This window comes from Misgurnus anguillicaudatus, chromosome 13, assembly GCF_027580225.2.
Source record: "Misgurnus anguillicaudatus chromosome 13, ASM2758022v2, whole genome shotgun sequence".
Classification (NCBI taxonomy): Eukaryota; Metazoa; Chordata; class Actinopteri; order Cypriniformes; family Cobitidae; genus Misgurnus; species Misgurnus anguillicaudatus.
Genome location: NC_073349.2, coordinates 14,743,682 through 14,765,844, shown reverse-complemented (window position 1 = coordinate 14,765,844; position 22,163 = coordinate 14,743,682). Strand labels below are relative to the sequence as shown.

Sequence of the window (22,163 nt, the reverse complement as noted above, 5' to 3'; positions counted from 1 at the left end):
ATTTAGGGCTACTGTAGAAACAAGATGGCGACTTCCATGTAAGGGATCCACGGTGAATATAGATAAAAATTAGGGCTGTCAAAAGATTATTCACAATGAATCACATACAAAACAAAAGTTTGTGTTTGCATAATGTATTTGTGTGTGTGTATTGTTTGGAATCATTTTATGTAGATATAAATACACACATACATGTATAAATGTAAGATTTTTTAAGTATTTGAACACCCTGCTATTTTTCAAGTTCTCCCACTTAGAAATCATGGAGGGGTCTGAAATTGTCATCGTAGGTGCATGTCCACTGTGAGAGACATAATCTAAAAAAATCCAGAAATCACAAAGTATGTTTTTTTTAACTATTTATTTGTATGATACAGGTGCAAATAAGTATTAGAACACCTGAGAAAATCAATGTTAATATTTGGTACAGTAGCCTTTGTTTGCAATTACAGAGGTGAAACGTTTCCTGTAGTTTTTCACCAGAATCCAAAGATTCGCTATTGGGGTTAGGTCTGGAGACTGGCTAGGCCACGCCAGAACCTTGATATGCTTCTTACAGAGCCACTCCTTGGTTATCCTGGCTGTGTGCTTCGGGTCATTGTCATGTTGGAAGACCCAGCCTCAACCCATCTTCAATGGAGGTTGTTCCCCAAAATCTCGCAATACATGGCCCCGGTCATCCTCTCCTTGATACAGTGCAGTCGCCCTGTCCCATGTGCAGAAAAACACCCCCAAAACATGATGCTACCACCCCCAGCTTCACAGTAGGGATGGTGTTCTTGGGATGGTACTCATAATTCTTCTTCCTCCAAACACGTTTAGTGGAATTATGACCAAAAAGTTCTATTTTGGTCTCATCTGACCACATGACTCTCCCATGACTCCTCTGGAACATCCAAATGGTCATTGGCAAACTTAAGACGGGCCTGGACATGTGCTGGTTTAAGCAGGGGAACCTTCCGTGATGTCTTAGTGTATTACTAACAGTAACCTTGGAAACTGTGGTCCCAGCTGTTTTCAGGTCATTGACCAGCTCCTCCCGAGTAGTTCTGAGCTGATTTCTCACCTTTCTTAGGATCATTGAGACCCCACGAGGTGAGATCTTGCATGGAGCCCCAGTCCGAGGGAGATAGACAGTCACGTTAAGCTTTTTCCATTTTCTATTAATTGCTCCAACAGTGGACCTTTTTTCACCAAGCTGCTTGGCAATTTCCTCACAGCCCTTTCCAGCCTTCTGTAGGTGTACAATTTTGTCTCTACTGTCTTTGGACTGCTCTTTGTTCTTGGCCAGGTTAGTAGTTGGATTCTTACTGATTGTATGGGGTGGACAGGTGTCTTTATGCAGCTAACGACCTCAAACAGGTGTTTCTAATTTAGGATAATTAATTGAGTGGAGGTGGACATTTTAAAGGTCTTTGAGGGCCAGAATTCTAACTGATAGACAGGTGTTCAAATACTTATTTGTGGCTGTATCATGCAAATAAATAGTTTTAAAAAATCATATATTGTGATTTCTTTTAGATTATGTCTCTCACAGTGGATATGCACCTACAATGACAATTTTAGACCCCTCCATGATTTCTAAGTGGGAGACCTTGCAAAATAGCAGGGTGTTTTAATACTTATTTTCCTCACTGTGTATATAATAAAAAATATATCAAATCTAAATTAAAAAAAAATATACACATGTAAATGTTTCTTAAATATATACATGCATGTGTGTGTATTTACATGTATTTACACACAGTGCACACACACACACACATATTATGCAAAAACTTTTGTTATATATGCGATTAATTGCGATTAATCTTTTGACATCAATAATAAAAATGGCTCATTCAAATCTAATAAAAACAATGCAGTTTGTTATTCAAGGCCACTGATAATATAGTTATGCATATTATATTGCAATTCTGTCAAGAGATCCTACTAAAAGAAACACATTGCACCTTTAAGGCAAGAGGGGCTAACCTCTAAGACTAAAATCCTAGAACTACCCTATGATTGACAGGATGTCTTCATGTGAGAAACTTTCTGAATCACCCAGAAAAGACAAACAGGATGTGGGCAGGTGTGTGTAGTTCAGTTAACCGTTTTTTTCATGTGAAAGTGCCCGTAACACAATACAATGAAGTAAAAAATTTTAATCCCTTCTCCTCATCTCCCTTATCTTGTATTTACTTTCAAATTTCATTAATCTGTAATTACCTTCCACGTTTATCTTTGTCACACTTCTTACACACTATTCCTCCTGTGTCTTTTCTCTTTAGGCAAAGACAATCAAAGATACGGACTCTACGGTCTCAGGAAACGTCAGAAGACAATTACCAGGCCCTTCAAAGCTCCCATATTCTCTGCAGTGAAAATTAACTTATAAATGCACATGCACACACAGTACTGCTGTGGTTGAAACTCTCTCCGTGTCCACATGAACACACACACATGCACACAGAGACTTCCCTGTTCTGTTTTTGCACAGGGCTCAGATTGAAAGACGTTTTTCTCTAGGTGCCCGGTGTGAAATCCTGGCTGGACGTGTCTCATCTTTTCTGCAGTTTCATGGAAATATTAATTTAGCAAAACCTTGCACACGCACATTGGAGCAGGAATTAGAGGAGGAAATCTGTGTGTGATCGCCTTATAGCTAAGGTATAGATATTTCAGGCCTAATCAAGTCAACAGGAGTGCTACACCAGCGAAAGACATCATGACATCACACGGAAAACTAAGGAAGGAGAAAGGGAGTCTGGCGGAATATGATACACAAATCAAAGGTAAAGGGAATATAATGTAATTCAATCTCTCTCTCTCTCTCTCTCTCTCTTACGCTAATGTACTTCTCTACATTTAAAGTAATAGTTCACTCAAAAATAAAAATTCTGTAATCATTCACTAATCCTTGTGTCTTTTGAAACTGATGCGAGTTGTTTCAATGTCCGATATTTTCTTATGTAGTAAAATTTAGGTTACAAAGAGTCCCTTTAGATGAGTGAGCATCTTTTTTCTATACAATGAAGTTTATAGTGACCACATTTTCTTTTGGGATGCATATTCAGTCAATGCTCATGCTCTGTGTTTATCTTCCCTACTGAAAAATCCAGCTAAGACCAGCATAAGCTGGTGAGCTGGTTTTAGCTGGTCTCCAGCTTGGTTTTAGCTGGTTTTGCTGGTGTAGGAAGCAGGTTTTGCTGGTCTAGCTGTGTTTTGGTCACTTTTTAAGCTGGACTTAGCTGGTCAGACTGGAAGACCAGCTGGCCCACCAGCATGACCAGCTTTGTCAGGCTGGGAGGACCAGCATAAACCACCTCAAACTAGCTAAAACCAGCTACCAGCTTATGCTGGTCTTAGCTGGAATTTTTAGTAGGGTTATGTGATGTAGGTTTGGCGAATGTAAGACTGTGTGTGAAATCCAGGCTGAATTCTCATAGTCATTGATTTCATCTTTGACATGATCTTACTCTGTCAATATTAAAGATAATCAAGGTTATCTTTTCACAGAATGATGATTTTTATGCAGTAAATCACAAACTGGGTGACATATAATCAGGGAAGTCATGATATACTTATAGCAAGTATTAAGGATGTTGTTTTATCCAATCAGCTCGCATTCCAGGAACAATACTGCAGGACTTAAAAGTCATCGGTTCTTACCCATTTTGTGCTGATACCCATTGCCCTGTTCCTTCTTTTTTTTGCTCAGAGATTCGTGGTCAGCTGTCAGAGCAGCTAAAAATCCTGGATGCGCAGCTGGAGGTGAAGACGCAGCAGCTGCAGGATCTGAGCGAATACCTGCGCAGACGCGGCGAGATTGAGACGGAGTATGCACGGTCTTTGGAGAAACTCAGTGAGAGGTTCACCGTCAAGACCAAAAGGTAGCCACCATGATGCTTTTGGTATTTAAAGGGACGTTCCACTTTTTTTGAAAATATGGTAATTTTTCAGCTCCCCTAGAGTTAAACATTTGATTCTTACCGTTTTTGGAATCCATTCAGCCGATCTCCGGGTCTGGCGCTAGAACTTTTAGCATAGCTTAGCATAATCCATTGAATCTGATTAGACCATTAGCATCATGCTAAAAAAAAACAAAGTGGTTGGATATTTTTCCTATTTAAAACTTGACTCTTCTGTAGTTACATCGTGTACTAAGGCTGACGGAAAATTAAAAGTTGCTATTTTTTGAGGCAGATATGGTTAGGAACTATACTCTCATTCTGGCATAATAATCAAGGACTTTGCTGCTGTAACATGGCTGCAGCAGGCTTAGTGATATTACGCACATATATGACATGACTTTACTCTTTGAATGGTAAATTACACAAAAACAAATACACAAAACACCATTATCACTTTCTCTGCTTTTGTCTCTTTTTAGAAAGGAGCAGTTGGATATGTCTGTGGCTCAGTGCTGGTCGGTTCTGCTGACCCAGACCAGACAGGAGAGCCGCGATCACAGCTCATTGAGTGAACTGTGCAGCAACACTCTCACACAGAGACTCTCACACTGCATTGAGGACACGCACCGCCTAGCAAAGCGGGTACAGATGCCCTCCCACCCCTTTCTCTTCCTCTCTTATTTACTGACATAACGCACTCCCACACAAAACGGCACCATCTTCCCCATTTCACAATGACTCTTTACTCTCTGTTTTTCAGAGCAAGGAGGTGGGGCTACAAATGCAAGACGAGCTCTTGAAAGTCACCACAGAGCTACAGACGGTGAGGTTTTTTTTTGGCTGCAAATGGGATAAATTTACAGAGAGGAACAAGCTCTTATATGAAATAGTCTTATTGGCTTGATCTGTGAAATGTACCACCTCTCTGCGGTCAGAGACGGTATGATTAAATTAGACTTGCACGTATCTGCTCATAGATAATGGACTGAGGCCCGTGTGTGTATGTGTTATATGGACACTTATGTCTCATAAAGGCCACATGCCCTCTGGAGATTCGTACAGACAAACACAAAATACATTTTCTTCCTCAGAAAATGTACAAATCTAGTTTCTAGCTGTGCCTTGGTCAGAAAAACATAATCAGGTGCAGTGACCCTGGCGGGCAGCAGCTGTATGTTTTCTGCTCTTCAGGAAGCACAAGTGTCCTGGCTCAAGGCTCAATGCTTTTGTGAGTTCGTGTGTATGATGGTGTGCGTCTTTGTGCAGACCTGTAGGCTATATAAAGTCTCTGATATTAAAGGGGACATTTCACAAAACTTTTTTTGAAGATGTCAAATAAATCTTTGGTGTCCCCAGAGTATGTATTTACTAATAATTTATTATAGCATGTTAAAATTGACACTTTGTAGGTGTGAGCAAACATGTGCCGGTTTTGGGTGTGTCCTTTAAAATGCAAATGATTTTATCTCTGCACTAAATGGCAGTGCTTTGGTTGGATAGTGCAGGTTTAGGGGTTGTATTATCTTCTTCTTACATCACAAGGGGAGCTAAAATTCAATGACCTATTTTTTCACATGCTTGTAGAAAATGGTTTACCAAAACTAAGTTACTGGTTTGATCTTTTTCACTGGGGACCCAATTATAGCACTTAAACATGGACAAAGTCACAAATATGTTCTTATACAGACTCATACAGTTTTTGTCTTCTTTTATAGTCATCCTGGGCTATGTTTTCATAAACTTTGCATAACTTTTGTGTGTAATTTTTTGGCCATGCCTCCTTAAATTTTTCCAAAGCTGAGCTTCAGTTTATACTCCAAACACATCAATGCAACATGCATACAAATGTTATAATGCATCTTTAATATAATGAGCTAAAATGTTAATTGTTCACAATTGGACATTACCTTAGGCCACTACTGTATGTCATTAATTATATAAACCAAATTATATACAGTACTGTGCAAAAGTCTTATGCTACGTACAGACCAAACGCGGGGCATCGCGTTACTCGCTCTAGGTTACTTGCGAGGTTTAACTTCGTGTCATGTGAATTTTTCACTCGAGTTAAATATTTACGAAGATGCGTTTGAGGCGAATAGCGCCTGTTTTCACGGCAAAAGCGCCGCCCATATCACGTCATTCGCATCGCCCCACGCAAGGACGCGTCTGATCGTGTCTTTGCCTTGACTTTGTATGTAATCTCCTTGCCCAAATCGTTGAACTCGCATCTGGTGTGAACCCACAGTTAGGCTACCACCACCAGACTTGTTGTTTTAGAAGTTTTAATGATCTTCCATATTTATTTTTCAATCTGTTTTATTTAGATACAAACAGAAAATACAGGAAATATCTACAAAAAATAAAAAATTCAATTTCTTCTTTAGGCATCATCAGTGTTTAGTGTGACCTCTCTTGGCACTAAACACATCTTGAGCGTTTTTGAGCAGAATGAAGTAAAAAGAATAATTTCTTTAAAATTAGAAATTAGAATTGAATTTTATTTAGGTTTACTCTAAAAACTTAAAACAATAGTTTAAAATTTTATGCAGTTTTTAATACTATAAATCTAATTCTGGCATGGTGGCCTAAGGATACTTTAAATTTTTAAACAAAGTCTATTTTTTAGTCCAGTTTGTATTATAAAAGTCCAACTCCATCATCAGCTCATGTAACCTTGGCGTGTGATTCTTTACAGGCTTTGAAAACGTATCATCAGTACCACATGGACTCTCTGGCTGCTGATGGGAAGCTCAAAGAGGCCACACGACTGGAGGAAAAACAAACGGGCAAGTCAGCTGATCTTGGTCTCAGCCTATCAGGAGGGCAGAGGCGCAGCTCTGTGAAAAAAATTGAGAGGCTGATGGAGAAGGTAGAGATGGTGGTTTATGAGAATGGTACATGGTAACATCCGGAGCATTGCTCAGTGAAGATGGCACAGGAAGAGCGAGATCTCGCTTTATCTCTAAACCAACGCGTGTGTGTCTGTGTGTTTTCTTCACAGAGGCAAGGGAAAGTACAGGAAACTCAGTTGAAGTGCACTAAAGCTCGTAACGACTACTTGCTCAGCTTGGCAGCAGCTAATGTCACCATGAATAAGTATTATCTGGAGGACATTTGCACTCTTATTGATGTGAGTCTAATACATTACCATCCCATTACCATTTGTCTAGACACAATTAAGGATGTGGTTCTTTTTAAGTTCCCTTTTTTATTTTCAGTTGACCCCTGAGCACAGACCCTTTACACTATGTAATGTTTTCGACTGTATTTAGAAAGGTTGTGGGATTATTGTATCAAAATTGAGTGCATCTAGTGCAAAAAAACACATAACTGCAGATATTTAAGCTACATGTACTACAGGTTTGACCTTTTATTTTCAGTGGCATTGATCTCAGCTCCCGCAGGTGGAACTATTTGTTATTAACAGTACTGTGAATGTAAAACAGTTCAGGTCATAAACATTAAAAATCAGCTGCTTTATTACTTTTTTGTTCTGCTTTTGACTTGCATAAATGCAGTGCACAGATCTGGGGTACCACCTGTCTCTGTCTCGGGTGATACGTGGATACCTCTCAAACAGAAACAAAACCGTCCAGAACACAAAAAATGGCCTTCAGCAGCTGGATGCTGCGGTGACTGCACTGAACCAAGGCCAGGATAGAGATGCCCTGCTGCAGGCCCACAACACAGCTTTTTGCCTGCCCTTCCGCTTCCAGTACCAACCCCATGAAGGAGATCAGGTAACACATCAGATTATATGTGACCCTGTCTGTAAAATCCAGGATAAAGTCTCATAATCTAAAGTTTGATTTCACCCAATAATCTTATATCAAAATGTCAAGGTTCCTCAGAAAATATTTAGGTTACATATGGTTTATTTAGAAGATAGGACCACAAATAAATCTGATTCAATTGATCATGTAATCTTAACGGGGTGGCCACCAACAAATTAATTTTACTAACCTTTATATGATTGGTTTATGGGTGTGACAGGTGTGTGAAGTAAGTGCAGAAGGCCAGGTGAGGTATGAGCTTGAGACCAGATTTCAGCAGCTTCAGTCCAGACTGTCCTCCGTTACCCTGGAAACAGAAGAGGTAAAATGATCATAGCTCTGTGCATCTCTATGGCACTGTTAAGGTTTCTCTCCAAGTTCTGTAAATGAACCTTTGTGCACAATTCTCTCATTTGTGAACTTCCTTCAGCTCAGTAAGACTCTCAAGACCACGTATGCTAATCTTCTGGAGAGCATCTGCGATGATGACTGCAACCCCACCCCTGAGTCCTCCGCCATTCAAGCGGTCGAGAGCACAGGCGACGGCACAGGAGTTAAACCGAGCCTGGCGAAACGCAGGGCTAATCTACAGGACACAGAGACCTTTTACTTTACAGTAAGATCCCAGCTTATAAATAAGTTTTTCTTCAAGAGAAATGAGAACATGATTCTCACACACGATTTTTATTTAAAAAACTAATATTTATTGCACTCAAGTAAAAAATGTGCCACACATGACTTTCAGTTGTAATAAAGTGCTGGACTTAAGTCCCAAAACAGTCTTTAAAGTCTCTCCTTATAGTTTCTTATTTAGACCTCTTAAAGGTAGGGTAACTTACTAGCACTGAAATCACGATCCCACCTTCCGTTCAAATCGCTATCCAAAGCCACACCTCCTCAAAAACACATGAACACGCACAGAAGCCCGTGTTTATCTCATTCACAAGTGAGATAACTTTGCAGTACAAAGTGAATAACATTACCAAAATAACGAATATAAACAACTGTTTTAAATTGGAATTAGATACCGTACGGTTGTGTAGAAGTAGTAGTTTGCTTGTATCGTTGCGCTAATTCGTAAAGGTATCGTATTTTCCGGACTATAAGCCGCATCATTCAAAAATGCGTAATTAAGATGAAATAACAAATAACATAAGTCACAGTAGACTATACGTCGCGTTTATTTAGAAAATTATTTCACAAAATCCAAGCCAAAGAACAGACATTTAATATGCAAAGGCAAGTTATTCAACTAAACAATAGCAGACTGAACAGCAGGCTGAATAGATATTGTACGTTAAAGTAATATTATCAGTTAATTAAACGATAAACCATAGCATACAGAACTTACCTGGAAGGTTGAATAGGCTAAATTAACCGAACAAGCCAACTAGCGTGAAGTTTGCATACTTGTCATTCCGCATCACTGAATCTATTGAATTACATAAATACAGAATCAGCATATGGCGGACTCTCGCGGCTGTAGACGGTAATGATGTCTTTTGCATCATAAGTGTCAAAATTAATTCATATTAACTTACAAAGCGCATCTGACTATAAGACGCAGCACCAGCCAAGTTATGAAAAAACGCGGCTTATAGACCGAAAAATACGACACACAAACTACATAAGCAACACAATGTTTCTTCAAAGTAGAATATCTGAATCGATGTTAATTCGTGTTTTTGCTCTTTGCTGATCCAGACGGGTTTTGCAATTGTTGTTTCAAAAGATGTCTTTTATTTGTGGTTCCTGTGCAGGAAAGTTTGTTTGCCTCTGTTTACATACGGGAGGTGAGCGCACGTAAACGCGCTGATATGATGTATGATGTCTGCGTGAACAGGGCATGCAAAACACGTTGCATGCGTCCAATTATTGCGTTCGGTCCGAGTTCAATGATTTGTTGAACTTTTTTTGGTACTGCGCCTTTCACAGATGACATATATTTATAAAAATACATTTAAACAACGTAACATAGTGATTGCTATCAGGATGTGAGGAGACTTTTTAACCAGCATAACTAAAAAATGTTTCTGGATCAAATCAGATACGCTGCCTTTAAGATGAGTAACTTAAAATCTATAACCTGTTAAACATAAACAATAGAATGTTGACATTAATAAATCAAACAAAATAAAATAAATAGCACATGTGCTTTTTGTACACTTCAACCGGCCAACCTTAAAACTTTAAAAACACCAAACCTTTAACACACTAAACCATCCACATTTTGAGGTTTCAGGGAGGAACCCAAGCATGCTCCCCCTCATGCTAAAAACCCTTTTTGATGGGGAACTTGTGGCAGTGATACAGAAGTATTTTCTTGCCTTTTTTCGGAACCAATATTGTTGCATAGTCACTCTCACTATTGCAACCAGGATTTTCTGCATATTTTTTTTGATTAATCATGCAGCCCTAGTGTAAATTTTTGCATGCACTTAGAGGGTTTTGAGCTAAAGACAGTCAAATTTGTTAAATGCCAATGAAATGTGACATTTGTGCAAATATAGGCATTTTACAGTAGTTGCTGACTAATCTTTCAAAGTGCAATTACTGAACTTAAACAATAAAGTAAATGCTAATTTACAAGAAAAAATATCAGATGCACTTAGAGGGTTTTGCAGCTAAAGACAGTCAAATTTGTTAAAGGAAAAGTCTACTCATTTTCAATATTAAAATATGTTATTACCTTAACTAAGAATTGTTGATACATCCCTCTATCATCTGTGTGCGTGCACGTAAGCGCTGGAGCGCACTGCGACGCTTCGATAGCATTTAACTTAGCCCCATTCATTCAATGGTACCAATCAGAGATAAAGTTAGAAGTGACCAAACACATCAACGTTTTTCCTATTTAAAACGAGTAGTTATACGAGCAAGTTTGGTGGTACAAAATAAAACGTAGCGCTTTTCTAAGCGGATTTAAAAGAGGAACTATATTTTATAGCGTAATAGCACTTTTGGGAGTGCTTCGACTCGGCGCAGTAACACCCTCCCTCTCCCATTATGAGAGTGAGAAGGGGAGCGGACTTTTCAGGCGAGTCGAAGTGCTCCCAGAGGTGCTGTTGCGCCATGAAATGTAGTTCCTCTTTTGGATCCGCTTAGAAAAGTGCTACGTTTTATTTTGTGCCACCAAACTTGCTCGTATAACTACTCGTCTTAAATAGGAAAAACGTTGACGTGTTTGGTCACTTCTAACTTTATCTCTAAATGGTACCATTGAATGAATGGGGCTAAGCTAAATGCTATCGAAGCGTCGCAGCGCGCTCCAGCGCTTACGTGCACGCACACAGATGATAGAGGGATGTATCAACAATTCTTAGTTAAGGTAATAACATATTTTAATATTGAAAATGAGTAGACTATTCCTTTAAATACCAATGAAATGTGACATTTGTGAAAATATAGGCATTTTACAGTAGTTGATGACTAATCTTTCAAAGTGCAATTACTGAACCTAAACATAAGATCCTAATAAAAAATGCTCATTTACAAGAAAAAATGTCAGATACACTTAGAGGGTTTTGCGTCTGAACTTTTTATATATTCTCACAGCAAATTTCTTCTGCAATGACAGAAGGTAATGGTCATTTATTACATACATTTTGTTTTTCAGAAAGTAAAGGAGCATATATGTGGCAACTCTCTGATCTCAAAACTCCAGGCCAAACATGACCTACTTAAAGAAGCCATACAGAAAGGTAACTAACCACAACTAACCCGGTTCCTCAACAAAAAAATTATAAAAGTTTTAATGTAAATGGGACCCTGCCTGTGAAAACCCAGCCAAAGTTTTTTTTTTCTTTATAAAATCAAAAACATTCTGTAAAAATATAACCTTGAAGGTCATGTCAAAGATTTGAATCAATGTGAAATCAAACTTTAATGCTCCAAATCTCATAATTAGATTATGAGACCTTAACCTGGATTTCATAGAAAGGGTCACAAATAAGAGCAACAATACCAGAAACATGTGCAAATGTTAAGCATTAATACAAATGAAGCATGGATTAAAAAATACATAAATATAAAAAAGATAAAGGTTAAAGATGAACGCTTGTGTCTGTATCATGTGACTATATGGCCAGCTCTGTGCTCTTATTTTCTTTGTATGTTTCTTTTGCAGCTGAGTCCTTCGACAGTGATTCCTCCAGGTGCGTCTCAAATCCCATCTGTTTTTCTGTCACTTTCTGTTCATACATTTATGTGCTGAAACGCTGGCCACGATCCAGCAAACATGTGCGCTTGTTTCCTGGCTGATGGTCTTTGCGTGTTCAGCACAAATTAAGAGAGAAGGCACAAAATTTCTTAATGTAGCAAAACATCACCTTTTCATTGTGCAATGAATATTGACCCAAAAAATGTGTGCACGTTAAAGAGTACGTATACGTTTGTGAGTACTGCTGTTGTCCGTTTTGTGTGAGTACTGATGTGTTAGCATGTTTGCATGAGTACACTGATGCCATAGTGTCACAGTGGAGTGCTGGTGTATATATTTCCCAGAATGCAGCCTGGTAGGGCAGTGCGTGTGCGGAAAGCCAGGCCCTGCTCCCAGTACCATCACAAACTCTTCACTGGAGACATGATCTCCTTCATACAGGTATAGCCAAGTGTCTGACAGCCCTCTGCTCTGTTAAAGATAGATTTATGTAATGTAGTTGTTGCTGTGTTCCTCTAACATCTCACAATGGCGCTACGTTTTCATTGTGCTTGCATGTGTACGTTACGTGTCTGATGTTCCCTTGCATATGTACGCTTCTGATTTGGCTTTGTGCACGAGCACACCCCTGTGTTTGATTTTTGCTGCTGTGCATGCAATGCAATAATGTAAATGTGGGCTTTTACAATGTTTGTTAAAGACTATTTGTGAAACGTGACCTTTCGGTCGGTGTAAATCTATTCAAAGTAATGTTGATTAATTTGAACATATGTAGGGATAATGCACTCAGTTCGTGACATTTTAACTTGCCTGTTCATTAAGCGAGTGAGGTTAGAGAAAATGACACGGTTTGTCGTACCGTGTTGTTGCATACTGAATCTTATTTGAAATGACACGCTTGCATTATTACCATAACATGACACGGCTGCTTATCAAACCAGGTTAGACAGACGCTCTTTCAGTTCCTCTGCAGGCTTTTAAAATCCATGTGCAAGCCAACAAAAATGTATGCTTGCCTGTGGGTTTACTTTGCTATACTTTAAGGGAAATTTGACATCTGGGATGTTGCATTAGGAAATATTCATACATATGTAGTTTTTATGGCAGCTGTGGTTGCCAGGAAACCTCTGTAAAAACTGTTAGCTTTAGTACTTTAACTGTACATTTATATAAATGTGCCTAAACGTGCCTGTGTGGTTGTGTGTGCAGGCATGCATATATCGGTGCATTTGCGTACTACTAAAAGATCATTTATAACTAATCAGCCCCGTCTGTGCTTTCCAAATATAGTCATCACTTCCGTAGTTCACCCAAGCCTCTTCTTCAGTTCAGTGCAATTGTTTGCATTGCCCATTCTTATTGTCTTGTCCATGTAATGTCTATTAAAACAATGCATCCTGCTTCTCATTCAAGCTGCTGCCGAAATCTAAGCTTCTGACCTATTTAATACTAACATGCAAATATTAGCATCATACGATGCTTACTTGGGTAACTTTCATTCACTTTGCTGACACAATGTATTGCAAATGCAGATAAGCGGTTGCAGGATGTTACACACCGATTGCACTGGGGAACTCCAGGCTTCACAATTGCAGTTTTTACATATGGTTGACACAAAAATGGCCAGCAGACGACTCCGGACCGGATCTGGCCCGCAGTCGTCTGCTGTCTGGGAAGCTGTCACTGTGGCAATACCCTTTAAAAAGGTCCTTATATACCATTAGGTACAGATACAGTACAGTAAGATTCGAGATTGTAAACCCTTGCGTATTCTGCGCCAAACAGTACCTTTACTTGATAGGCATGGTAATACGAACTCATTAAGTGCAAAGATGTACTTTTTGAAAGGGTATTGCCCCAGTAGCAGCCAGGGGCCATTTTTTATGAAACTGGTTAGACCCCTTAAAGTTTGTAAACATTGCAACATCTCCGGGTGGGCGGGGCTTAGCTGGAGGCAAAAAGACGTGAAGGCAATGTTGACAAGCATAAGCTTGCACATTTTAGGAGAGATTTATAAATCTAGCGATTTTAACCAGGATTTGGATATTTCCTAGACAACATGTGAATTACTATCGGGTGGTTTGGGGAATTTTGTCAAGGCTTATTGTCTAATGTAACGTATCGCTGGGCTAACTTTGATTAGCAATGTGGATAATTTTTTTAAAGAGCCAGTAAGATGCCAATTTATCACTGTTTATAAGTCCCGGACAACAGGTTTAAATGCATGCAAGGTCAAAAAACACTGTGATTTTCTCAAAATATAATTTTAAAATTACCCCATTTCTCAGAGATCCCTAAATGATTCATCATGTAAAGCCGTTCAACGACTCAGTCTGCCTAAACCCCACCTTTCAGTCGCCTACTCTGCTCTGATTGGTCAACTGACACAGTCTCTGCACAGACCACAGATCAGTGGCACAGAGCAACAATAGTGCAACATGTATTGACCTAGTGCTAACATGATTTACTGAGAAGACATTATCTATGGAAGCATATGGGTAGCAAAATTCAATTTAGAATGTAATATGCAATATGACAATGCAATATGTAAAATGACAATGCATTTCTGTATTTAAGTTTACATTTTCCATGCATGTATGTGCAATCCTTGGTGCAAAATAGAAATGAAAATGTAATACTTTAATTTACATTTTCCATTTTCTACAGCCCTGTTTTAAATACATATTTTAATGCTTTAGAAGTTGCAAAATTAAAATGGAAATGTATTACCCGAATTGGTATAATGTGATTCACATTGTCAAGCAAAAACTGTAGCAAAATTATCATTTAAATGTAAATTTCCCTATATGCATTTACATTTACGGATGGGAAACTTGGGATTGCATTTTCATTTACACAGCGTGCAATGGATGTAGCAAAATTAAATTGGAAATGTATTAGCTGGTTTGATAAGATGTGCTTTACATAGTCAAGCAAAAACTGTAGCAAAATGATCGTTTAAATGAAATTTTCCCTAAATGCATTTACATTTACGGGTGGGAAACTTGGGATTGCATTTTCATTTACATAGCGCGCAACGGATGTAGCAAAATTCAATTGAAAATGCATTCCGAGTTGACCACGTGAATCACTGCGTCAAGGCGGGGCCAACAACTTCCATTGCCTGGCCTCTCACGTGGGAAACATGGCGGCAGCAGGGCTGATTGAGAGTGTTATTCGCTGACCGAAGCATAAACAGAGAAATATTAGTATTTGTGGAGATTGTTGCGTGTCTGGTGGCGGAGCTGCTGCGTTGTTTGGTCCTCTCACCGAATTGTCTGCATTCTCAGACGCTAGTTCACCTCGGACTGTGGCTGCCTTCGAATTCAAATAGCCTAACTTTACGGATGTTTCTACCGCGAACATTTCATCACAGTTCAAATAAACACTGACTGTATGTGAATGTATTTTTACATTGAAAACATTGTTCATTTTTTTATGATTTTAAAATACAGATAATGATGTTATAACCTCACACGTAGCGAATCATAAAAGGTATATAGGCTATAACACTACTTTTTTTAGTTTGACATGTTTTTGTAGAAGAACATTATCTGTTCCGGTGAAAAGTCTTAAACAATTATGCAATAATGGATTATCATCTAACAAGAATAACCATGGTTTTACTACAGTAAGGTTTAATGTTTTTTAAGCTGTTGGGTGGTTGGTTTTTCGAAACCATCTTGTTGTAACTATGATTTTGGCTTTAACTATAGTAAAACTATGATTAATGTTCGTAAGGATCTAAGACGGAGTCATTGCTTGTTTTACTGTTTGCAGCAGTCCGGTTCATAAGAGCACCGCATTGTTTTCTAAGTTTCGTTTCATTCTCCGTGTCTGTCTCGGTTAGCTCTTCTGTTTTCAGGAAGTAATAAATGGAATTATGTGTGCATATTTGAATACTGTAAGAATATTTCCTTTAAATATATTGTTTGTCATATAAAGTGTTGAGAGATAATAATGTTTTTTCCACTGTTATATTGTTTATTTTGACCTGTTAGTGTGGTTTTAAGCGTGTTTGACCTCAAGGGTTTATTTCAGTAATATTGCTGTTTTACAATAATACAATTTACATCAATCCTGCTTCCTTCTCTGTTTATTCATTTAATGATGCTGTTATGTTAAGTCAATATCAAGTCATATGCGGAATAATGGGTGCATCTTTGAATAACTGTAAGAATACAGTTCCTTTGAAAATAATTTTGTCAACGTTTTAGAAATAATAATGTTGTGAAAATATTTATTGCCATATGAGACGTTTATTGCCGTTGAATACTCTCGTCTATAATGTGGAAATTATATATACGTAGGAAATATAATGTGGTATACTTCAAAGTTACACTGCTAATTTTTATTTATGAAATGTCGCGATAAATAAACTTTTGCAAATCTGCTGATTTGATCCATTAATTTCCTGACCACCAGGCTATTTTAAACATCATTAATCCACACTTACTAGTCTATCAAATAATATCTAAAGTATATTGTTTTGTGAAAAAAAAGATGATTTGTTATATTGTTTTTGCGCTTTTGTCAATCACACGATATTTTTTATAGTCAAAAGCAGCGGTCAGCAGCTGCAGCGCGCAAACGGATTGTGAAAGCACAAAGCGGCTGCTTGACAAATCTAACCGCATACATACTGCAATAAACACATCAAAGGCCAACAGGCTAACGTTATGCCATTTGTTGAGGGGTCGCTCACTGATCCCCGTATTTTTGTAAATCCTATGGACCTGCCGAACGGGTTAAGCACTTTTTTTTCATATACTGTGTTGAGCAAAAAGGCTGCAGAGTTTGACCAGCGGGAATCGGACGCACATCAGGCTGCCAGATTGTGTTGCTAACTCGCAATGTATAACTACTATCAGACCGGCGTTCGCAGCCTCAAAACACTGCCAGTCCACCGGGAAAAGTCCCGACTATCCCGATTGCCACGCTACTTGAATGCGAAGGCACGAAAGGCAGCCACAGGACAGTGGGCGGTGAACTACCAAACAGATGTCAGCGTCTGATAATGCAGACAATTCGGTGAGAGGATCAAACAACGCTGTAGTTCTGTCACCAGACACGTAATAATCTCCATAAATACTAATATTTCTCTGTTTATGCTTCGGTCAGCGAATAACACTCTCAATCAGCCCTGCTGCCGCCATGTTTCCCACGTGAGAGGCCAGGCAATGGAAGTTGTTGGCCCCGCCTTGACGCAGTGATTCACAGGGCGGGGGCGCGGTCAACTCGGAATGCATTTTCAATTGAATTTTGCTACATCCGTTGCGCGCTATGTAAATGAAAATGCAATCCCAAGTTTCCCACCCGTAAATGTAAATGCATTTAGGGAAAATTTCCTTTAAACGATCATTTTGCTACAGTTTTTGCTTGACTATGTAAAGCACATCTTATCAAACCAGCTAATACATTTCCAATTTAATTTTGCTACATCCATTGCACGCTGTGTAAATGAAAATGCAATCCCAAGTTTCCCATCCGTAAATGTAAATGCATTTAGGGAAATTTACATTTAAATGATAATTTTGCTACAGTTTTTGCTTGACAATGTGAATCACATTATACCAGTTCGGGTAATACATTTCCATTTTAATTTTGCAACTTCTAAAGCATTAAAATATGTATTTAAAACAGGGCTGTAGAAAATGGAAAATGTAAATTAAAGTGTTGCATTTTCATTTCTGTTTTGCACCGGGGATTGCGCATACATGCGTGGAGAATGTGGACTTGGATGCAGGGGTGCATTGTCGTTTTGCATGTTGCATTGTCATGTTGCATATTGCATTCTGAATTGAATTTTGCTACCCATATGCTTCCATAATTATCAACATCATTCATCATTAATCAAATAAAAACGACGATAGAAACGAACATTTTACACTCATTTAAGCATTTATGTTAGCTAACCAGGTCATAGCAAAACCGTAAGTGAGCATGCGTTAGCCGCTTGCTAACATGACTCTCTGACAGTATATTAAGAGTTTAAAAAACAACATCAATACACATCATTAGTCCAGGTTATAAAATCGATGACAGACATTAAGAGGTCCCGTTCTTTCTGTGTTTTTGAAGCTTTGATTGTGTTTATAGTGCGCATTATAACATACAACAATTGACTTATATGGAAACCGCTGTTTTCACTGTCCTAAAAACGGGCTGATGTCTTCCTTGTTCTATGAAGTCCTTCAAAAATACGTATCGAGTTCTGATTGTGTAGTTTGTTTAGTGTGTTGTGATTCCATAGCAGCTTAGCTTGCCGTTAGCTTAGCTGGCGACTGACGTATTCCTGTGGGCGGAGTTTAGTCAAAAAACTGTTCTACTGACGTCATTAAAGCAGGAAGTAGAGGACTGTAGTCCAAACCGACCGTTCGCTGTAGGCTTTGAAAGGCGAATTCTGTTGAAGAAAATATATCGCCTGGCATGAACTTTGAGCTTTATCATTTTACAGGTATTATTTATGCTATTATAGCAACATTACACACTACTAAAGTTTAAAAAATGGGATCAGAAAGAACGTGACCTTTAACATTTTTACACTCATTTAAGCAAGTATGTAGCTATAATCATACTTACAGGTTGTGGTTCGGAGATGCATGTTGTTCCAAATAAAGTGGGTACTGAACCATCTTTCATTGCCAAACGTCTAGTAAATCCCTCCGTGAAAAAGTAATTTTAACCACTGATTCTTTACAGCCAAACGTCTAGCATATCCCTCAGTGAAAAAGTAATTTTAACCACTGATTTTTCATAGCGAAAGGTTTAGTATATCCCTCCTTGAAAAAGTAATTTTAACCACAGATTCTTCATATATCTTTATCCTTTCGTAGTGAAAACAACACAAACTGAAAACACAGCGTGATATGATGTTAACACACTAACTAGCTGAAGTCTCTGTGGGCAGGTCATAGTTTTCGTTTTCCCGGTCAAGGCTGTAGGCACAGATTATTATGCAAAGTGTTGGTATAGACGGTTTCAGCAGTAACAACATAAACAAGCGGCTGTCGCGGTACGCACGTAACTTCCGGTAAACTCCGCTAATAATAAATAACAACAAAGTACTTTAAACTTAGTTTATTTATATAACAAGCAAAACAACAACACATAGATTACCTAAGAAACCAAAACATTTGTTATTTTTGACGAGGCATTTGTTCAAGAGATCAGTTTAGCAACTAGTCAGACCATTACAAAAACGAAACCGGAAGTTAAGTTCGGATCCAGACGTGTATACCGTGCGTCCGATGAAACCGTCTATAACGTGGATAAAGTCAGGCAGGAGAATCAATCCATATGACGACTCGTTTCAGCGATTCAGAGTCGACTCCCTTCTTAGAAGCCAATAACTTTATGAATCGTGCACTTTTTGGTTCAACTGCTTTGCACATTGTTTACATTGATGGACAGCTACATGACACACTGCAATACAGGTCATTTTCGATTTTGGATCTGTGTAGCTCTTTGAGAGACCATTCAAAGGATGGCACACATATCTATCACTGTATGTTTGTTTAACATTTAAGCTAATGTAAACAGTAGCACTAAAGTTGGTGATTTGTAAAACCAACACACCAGTACATATGCATAGATTATTTTACCTGATATGAAGTGTGCACTGCAAACACGAGCATTATTTATGATCGTCTCCGTCCAGTCTGTACGCCATATTGCGTTCAACCACAATTGTCTTCTTAATTTCTGTGAACGAATGTCTGCCGGATCCGGTAAAACTTGAACCAAAAGTGCTGTTCCTTCTATTCTGCCAGCCAACAAGATGACATTTTAAAGTCAAACCCTCAAACTTTTAGCGTGACTGCTATGAGTTCCTACTTATTTTTTGCCTCCAGCTAGAGCGGTGACGTAGGCGATTACTTTTGCTGTGTGTCATATTACCTGCTGAAAAGACCGGCTTAGCCCAGCACGAATTTCAATTTTGGTTAAAATTTGTTTATAATGCATAACCGAAATCTAAATGAGAAATCTTAGCTGGCGTAGCTGGTTGACCACCAGATATTTTCTGGTGATGCTGGTTGACCTTGTGTAGAAAGTTGATGATGAAATCTGCATAACATCATCCTGTACTGGAGGTCAGCATGTACTGGCATGGTTCTGATCTGGCTGGTTGAGCACAACTTCTCCTGAAATATAAAGTGAGACCAGCTTAATCATCGATAAGCTTCCTTTTTATAATCCAACATCCAAAACAACATAATGCTGGTGGTCTCTGCAGGTTGTTTCAGCTGGACGCACACTTTTTTCTCCTCTGTGTTCCCCTTTATTTCTGGGAGCTCAGGCCTGTAGAGCACTGCTCCACCATCCTCTTCTCTCTTTTATTGTGTTGTTTATTGTATGGTGTCTTAACAGTCTCCTACACCCTGCATTTGTATTGGCTATTGTATCTCTTCATCTAAAGTGGACAGTAAATCTATAAGTAATGCACTCACTTATAATTGGATAATGCAGGCAGGGCCACAGAACTGCTTTGCCAACAACAGTTTTTGACTTGAGTGTTTGATCAACGTAAAGCAGCCTTGTGACTAAAATTGATGTTTTTCTGACAAAGTGGATGCAAATCAGATTTAGATATTAACCCTTAGCTATGCTTACATGTTGTTTCTGTCTCTTAGGTCTTTTATACTCATCTAGACGAACCTAAATTAAAACAGGGACACTAGCGTGTTTCAACTACACTTTTAGAACGGATGTGTTAAAAATAAAATCAACACAAAATGATGGTACACATATGGTGTAAAAAGCATAACACAAAAAATATATGTAAAAATGAACACATCCTTTCTAAGAGTGTAAATTCCTTGTTCTTTGTCACTTTTTCTTGTTTTGGCTTTCATTTAATTTTTCCCTGTTTTTCCACGTTACAATACTTGTGGTCACGCACCACCTTTTTACTTTCCTCTGTTCTTCTCTGTGTCTGCTTGGCCGCCTGTGATTGTAGAAGAAGGAGGAGGATGTCAAGGACACAGGTACAGCTGTTTTACACCTTCATGTGCTATGTGTGCGCATCTGTACGTTTTCTGCAGTTGCTCTCTATGCATCTATATTGAAAACATTTACTTATATGTACAGTGCCACTTAAAATCTGTTTGGACACTTAACCGCACAATTTTAAAGAAATGTCTGGATTTATCTACCATACAACCAAACAAAAACAAACAAATATACATACATAAAACTCATTGCATTGAAATTTGCTACTAAAAGTGGAGTTGATTGTGAGAAACAGTGCAGCATTATTTGTTTGCAGAGTGATTCAAGTGTCCAAATATTTGTATATTTCTCTTCTGTTGTGATATTTTAAATGTCTCCACTCCCATCCAAATGTCTAAAAAGTTCAATTTTCTCTCAGAGCTCTGGGCAGCAGATCCCACTGGTTGTGGAGAGTTGCATTCGCTTCATCAACCTGCACGGTAAACTTGTCGAACACAAGACATTGTTGGCAGTATTGGTGTAAGTGTGTATGTGTGTAAATATAAATGTGTTTTGTTCAGGTCTGCATCATGAAGGCATTTTTAGAGTTCCTGGATCACAGACTGAGGTTAACCATATCAGAGATGCCTTTGAAAGAGGTACGATAGTTTACTTTTTGAGGAACACAATTCAACATACACTCATTGTGTATCAACTTCATATAATTTCATATAATTATGATTTAGTTATATTGTATGATGATCACTTTTAAAAATAAAAGGTGTGTATACTTCAGTATACTGATGATGTGTAGATCTTTCAAACAGTCTCACAAATGTTTTCTTTTGGTTTCTCAGGAGAAGACCCCCTCACTGATAGTGAATGTGATATTGATTCAGTGGCAGGAGTTCTCAAGCTTTATTTCAGATGTCTGGAGAAGCCGCTGTTTCCTGAAGAAAGCCTTAGCCAGCTCATGGAGTGTGTCCATAAGTGTATTTGTGAGTCTGTCTGTAAATGTGTGCATTTGTGTGTGTGTGTGTGTGTGTGTGTCTGTGACTATGTTTATGATTGTGTTTTGTGAGTGTGTGTTCGTGAGTGTGTGTCTCTATTTGTGACTGTGTTCATCCATGAGTGTATGTGTGTCTATGAGGGTGTCTGCGAGTGTGTGTATTTGAGTGTGTGTGTATTTTAATGTGTGTGTGTCTGTATGTTACTGTGTGTTATCGATTGTGTGTCTGTGAGTGTGTGTCTGTGAGTTTATGAGTGAGTTTGTAAGTGTGTCTCCGAGTGCATGTATTTGGATGTGTGTCTGTCTGTCTGTCTGTTAGTGTATGTCCATGAGTGTGTGTTTGTGACTGTTTTTGTGAGAGTTTGTCTAACTGTATGTGAGTGTGTTTCTGT

The 22,163-nt window shown here is 38.6% G+C and overlaps 1 protein-coding gene across 3 annotated transcripts in view; it reads left to right on the top strand.

Moving 5' to 3' along the window:
- Positions 1–22,163, top strand: part of arhgap4b (Rho GTPase activating protein 4b) — a 41,474-nt gene that overhangs the window by 5,029 nt on the left and 14,282 nt on the right. For 2 of the 3 annotated variants that reach the window (XM_073875127.1, XM_073875126.1), the window contains exons 2-16: positions 2,274–2,777; positions 3,704–3,875; positions 4,376–4,538; positions 4,657–4,719; positions 6,595–6,768; positions 6,901–7,029; positions 7,418–7,639; positions 7,893–7,994; positions 8,103–8,288; positions 11,289–11,373; positions 11,799–11,826; positions 12,176–12,272; positions 21,202–21,262; positions 21,344–21,421; positions 21,620–21,751. In XM_073875127.1, coding sequence (XP_073731228.1) covers positions 2,711–2,777; positions 3,704–3,875; positions 4,376–4,538; positions 4,657–4,719; positions 6,595–6,768; positions 6,901–7,029; positions 7,418–7,639; positions 7,893–7,994; positions 8,103–8,288; positions 11,289–11,373; positions 11,799–11,826; positions 12,176–12,272; positions 21,202–21,262; positions 21,344–21,421; positions 21,620–21,751 — 1,759 coding nt within the window. In that variant the 5' untranslated portion in view covers positions 2,274–2,710. Of the gene's footprint in view, positions 1–2,273; positions 2,778–3,703; positions 3,876–4,375; positions 4,539–4,656; positions 4,720–6,594; positions 6,769–6,900; positions 7,030–7,417; positions 7,640–7,892; positions 7,995–8,102; positions 8,289–11,288; positions 11,374–11,798; positions 11,827–12,175; positions 12,273–20,790; positions 20,819–21,201; positions 21,263–21,343; positions 21,422–21,619; positions 21,752–22,163 lie in introns of all 3 variants that reach the window. The other variant, XM_073875128.1, reaches the window with a different exon arrangement.